This window comes from Pteropus alecto, unplaced genomic scaffold (genome assembly GCF_000325575.1).
Source record: "Pteropus alecto unplaced genomic scaffold, ASM32557v1 scaffold166, whole genome shotgun sequence".
Classification (NCBI taxonomy): Eukaryota; Metazoa; Chordata; class Mammalia; order Chiroptera; family Pteropodidae; genus Pteropus; species Pteropus alecto.
The window spans coordinates 8,658,172-8,663,411 of record NW_006439757.1 but is presented as its reverse complement, the minus strand read 5'-3'; the positions used below and the strand labels follow the sequence as shown (position 1 = coordinate 8,663,411).

The 5,240-nt window shown below is 42.8% G+C and overlaps 1 protein-coding gene across 1 annotated transcript; it reads right to left on the bottom strand.

Moving 5' to 3' along the window:
* Positions 1-228: 228 nt before the first annotated feature.
* Positions 229-1,623, bottom strand: LOC102881564 (putative tripartite motif-containing protein 75). Its single transcript, XM_015593278.1, is given in 3 exon segments — positions 229-896; positions 899-1,029; positions 1,031-1,623. Coding segments are annotated over 3 exon segments (1,392 nt in total).
* Positions 1,624-5,240: the final 3,617 nt, after the last annotated feature.

The following is a 5,240-nucleotide window of genomic DNA, read 5'->3' as shown; positions in this document are numbered from 1 at the left end:
GTGTATAGCTTGAACCAAGTGTGGCAGGACATGGGAGGAGAGGTGGACCACATCAGATCTTGGTGGGCCTTGATGCTATCTGTGCTATGCTGTTGAATAAATTGACACTTTCTTCTTAGGTGAAACTGAAGGAGGGATTCAAATAATTGTCATGTTAATACAATAGCCTGCCCGCCTTCCATTATAAAACAAACTATTAAAGTGGCCCAGCCCATCATGGAGTGTTCATTAATAGTCTGTTCCTGTACAGATCCTGAGAGGTTGTGAATCAGGTCCCACATGGAAATAACGTCTGCGAGGCCTATTAAACGTGTCCGTGAAAGTATAGATAGATTTGTTGGTCACATTATAAAATGAGATCTCACTCATCTCATAGTCCAGAAAAATGCCAACGCGTGTGGGTTTCACTTCTGACAGTAGAGGGGTTGTACCAGCCCTTGGGGCATCATAACTGTCTTCCTGCCGCCGAATCCTCCAGCTTCCCTGCCAGGCTGATGGGCTTCTCCTCACCTTGGTGGAAAGAGAGTCTTTGCAAACCCCGATAGCCCATTTGGATTTGTCTCCCACTTCTACCTCCCAGAAATGCCTGCCAGAATGAAAATATGGAAAACGCAGGACAACTGTGTTGACTGTAAATCTTTTTAGAAAATCAGGAACGTTTTGTTTTCTCTTTGTAAACCTCACACATTTCTTATCCGCAGAGACAATCGAGTTCGGGTGCGCTGTTTCAGGGTCCAGAATTATATCTGTTCTAAATTTCTTTTTAATTTTCCGCAAAGCTGAATACTGGGAAGGAAAACTGCAGCCTTCTCTCCTTAGCGGAACTGAAAAGATGGATGGGCTAAACCCTTCAGAGTCCTTGTAGGAATTTTTAGTTTGTGAGAGCAGTTCCACAGCAGCACACTGGGCTCGACTGCGTTACTTAGTAGGCCTTTGAGTGTGGCATTGTAGTCTGAAAATGTGCTTATATTAGCACTGAGTTTCTTTTGAATAGTCTTTTCTTCAGCAGCTAACCTTGAGAGAACTAGCTTGATCACATTCTAAAAACTGCTTCAGATGCTCAAATTCAGAGAATGAGTCCTGCCTTTGTTTTTCTACCATCTCTCTCAGTTCTAAGAGTTTTTTTGCTCTCAGTACTTATTAATTTCTACATGTATGCACCTGCATGCTCAGGGCCTCCAGGTAACCGCTGAACCTTTGCCTGTGATGGGAGGCAGCTTCCTCGGTGGGTCTCACCTGGTGGCCCTGGTGGTCAGGGGGCTGAGTACACAGGGGACACAGCACCTCCAAGTCCTCTTCACAGAAGAGGGTCAGGACCCGGTTGTGCTTCTCAAACAGGCGCCTGTCTTCCCGCCTCTTCCTCTGGCTCCTGGTGATCTGGAGGAGCCTGGTGATGTCGACCATCCTTCCCAGCTGGGTGTTGCTCCTCGGGTGCCTCTCTTGGCATGGGTGACGGCACATGGGGCAAGGGAACCTATCCCATAGGTCGGCCCAGTACTGCTGGATGCAGGAACAGCAGAAGTTGTGCCCACATTCGATGGTGACGGGGTCTCTCAGGTCATCCAGGCAGATGGGACAGTTGACCTCCACCTGGAGTCCTACCAGGGCTGCTGCAACCACCATTGGGCCCTGAATGAAGGACTGGACTGAGATGAGTTCTTCAGGAAGCTGGGTTCTGTAGTGTGAAGTGGACACACCGTCAAACCTCAGTCCTCACTTTGCTGGTAGCCTATTAAGTCCTGTGAGTCTTCAGAACTTTTAATCCCAGCTGCTAAGGGCAGCCTTTCCCACAGCCTGCAGCCAGTCACAATTCAGCTGGACAAATACTCCTCCAGCTTTTGGAAGCTCAGAGAAAAATCAAACCAAACAGCTACCTTGGTCCGAAGAACAGTCGTTACCTCAAATCATTAGTTGCTGTGGGTGAGAAGTTATTTCCTCCTTAAAACAACAACAGCAGCAACAAAACCCTGGGTTTATTTCAAATGGCCCTACCCACTACTACATTCCCGCCAAACACATTATCCTCTTCTAACCCCAATCTTTCCCATGCCTTTGTTATCATGCCCTATATACTCCCGTCCACTTGGTATCACCATCCCTGCATCCCATCATCTTCCCATTCACCCCACCTGGGGCTGTGGAAAACACATAGGCTCTGGGACAGATGGATGTACCACACCCAAATTAGAACAGAGCCTTGGTCATCTATCCATGTAACTTGAGAGAATTGATCTTACATCCTGAAGGGGTTCAAAACATGCCACCCCAAAATATGCCATTTTATATTTTGGATGTGGACATTTTGAACTCAAGCCAATCAAGACCCAGAAGACTCAAGAAAAGCTCTTGAGCACTTAACTGCCCACCCCCAAACGAATAAATTTCCTAATTTGTGAGGGAAATCAGCAATTATATAGGAAATCTCCATTAGAAAGGGGACTGGTTGCAGGAGGAGAGCACTTACCAGAGACAACTTTTTGACCTGAGACTTACCTGCAGTCAGGACAACCTTTGTTTACCAAACATTTTCTCCTCTTACCTTCCAGTGAATTGTCTCTCCCAACCCCAGAAGCCCCAGACCTCTAGCCATTTCCTTGCTTCAGGATGGTATAGAGGTCTCACTTGTCTGGCCACCTTTTGATTCTCAAATCCTGTGAAATTCCTGCATGTAAAAAACAAAATTAAAATGGTTTTTCTCTCTTGTTAATCTATTTTATGTCAACTCTTAAACCAGACACAGAAGCCAGAAGAGCAGAAGGGAAAATTTTTCCTCCTCTACAATCCCAAACTCTTAGAATCGGGTATATAAAAATAATATCACAATAAATTTTTGTCTTAGGAGAATATAGAAGCTGAGGAAACCCCCTCCCCATCAGCTTTGAGCCTTGAAACATAGTATTTATGATGGCTTAGAATTCCACTTACCAAATTTAGTCTACTTTTTTCATCCTTGCTCCTCTACAGTATATGGGAGGAAATATAATTTTTCTTCTACCCTCCTTGGCTGAGAATTGTCTGTAATAAAAGACAGATTAAAAGAAAAAAACAAGTTTAATAATATGTTCCCAGGAGAACTGAGTAACTCCACAAAATGGCCTAAGGCATCACCTTAAATATCATCCTCAGCCAAAAAAAGAAAGATGGTGGGGTTAGGGTGGGGGCGGGGCAGGCAGTTAGTTGTGGGAGGTTATGGGCAAAGCAGAGTAAAAAAGGTGAGGTCTTTAGATTTAAATCCCTGCTTTCTTCCTCAGTAAAGAGTTTCTACAGCTTTAGTCTACCTCTTCCTGGTACAGAGGGAAATGACACCTTTACAAATGGAGATTTCCCTTATAAATGCAAATTTCCCTCACAAAAGGGCAACTTCTCACTGTTTTCAGAGATTCTGCCACAACAGCAGCCCTTGAAAAATAATCAGCCCCAAATAATCCTCATGCCAAAAAGGTATATATTTTGGAGAGTCATATCCTGCTCCCCTTCGACAGCTCAGTGTGCCACAAATCTATATGTAAAATGAGATCCAGAAAAAAAAGTTAAAAACATTAATTTAATGTAAATAAAACAAGGAAAAATATGTTCAGTATTTACTAGTAAAATATCATCTCTAAACAAAGAATACCTACAAGAAAGTAAACCAGAAAAAACCTGAACTCCCATGTAGAAAAAGCAGAGAAGCAACAGCTATGGAAAAATGCATAAATTTATTAATCTAAGAATTACAAATCTGCCCTTTTAGTATAATTTTACTGTCTGTACTGGTAAGATTGAAAAAATTGATACTACCCTGTTTTGGCTTTGGAAGGTAGATATTCCAGCACTGTACACATGAAATAGAAACTTTTTTAAAAGAAAGCAGCACTGAACTATCCATCAAAAATTGAAAAATCTTTGCTCTGCCCTTGTAATTCCACTAATTCAAAAAAAAAAAAAAGTTAAAAACAAGAAAACAGGCTCAAGAAGTTGCTTGTGCTAAGCCCATGTAACTAAACCGAGAGGTAATTAGTTTCAGCTTTCTCAGAAATGGAATATTAAACCAGTCAATCAGGAATTGCCTGATAGACACTGGCCATCCCCTAAAGCAGGGGTCTCCAACCCCCGGGGCTGCGGACCCATACCGGTCTGTGGCCTGTTAGGAACCGGGCTGCACAGCAAGAGGTGAGCAGCAGGCAAGCGAGCCAAAGCTTTATCTGTGTTTGCAGCTGCTCCCCAGTGCTAGCATCACCCTCAGCTCCACCTCAGATCATCAAGCATTAGGTCTCATAGAAGCACTGGTCCCTGGTGCCAAAAAGGTTGAGGACCGCTGCCCTAAAGGAAAGTAACCTTGCAATAACCAACCTGCGTTTTTGTTTTTGACTATAGCTTTCCAGCTGCCTTCTGCCTATAAAAACTTTTCATTTTGTACGGCATCTCGGAGCTCCTTTCTCTCTGCTTGACTGGATGCTGCCTGTTGAATCGTTGAATAAAGACAATAGATCTTTAAAATTTACTCAGTTAAATTTTTTTAACACGCATAGAACTTGAACAGATATTCAAAAATATATACAAAAAAAGGAAGAAAAAAGATGTACAAAGATGTTCCCTTCAGCACTGATTTAAACTTCAAAAAAGTGGAAACATCATTTGTCGGTATTGACTGAATAAACTATGTACGTGTAAAATATATTCTGTTTAAGAGACTATCAGCAGATTTTAAAGAAAGACGGTAGCACCAATTGTGTTAATATAGAAAGAGGCACACAACATACTGTAGATGGAAAAAAGCTGGTAACTTCCCAAATCCAGTCCCAGCTGTTATCTCTTCCCTGTAGACCACTGAACTACAGTATTCAGAATTTTGTATTTTAGGTTCCGAATATGCCACATAGATTGTGTTTTATGCAAACATTCATAGAATGATCTGGGGAAGCACTTCTTAATTAAACACAGTAATCATTACGGAGCAGAATGTGTGTGTCTTCAAACCAAATGAGATAATTAAAGACTATAAAAAGCTTCATGTCAGGTGATGTTTTGCCAAATACGTTTTGCACAAATTTATCAAAAACATGTTTTTCAGCTGTTTGGATTTCAGACTGGTGAACTCTGTCAGATGACCCTGTGACCTGGGACTATCACCCACCAGGCCCCCGCCACTCCTGCCTCTGCTTACACAGGTTTTTCCAGGTCCTTCACTGAGCCCAAGAGACTTCCCACTGCCTATCCCTTATGTGGCACCAAGCCCACTCTAGGCTAGCTTCAGTCTC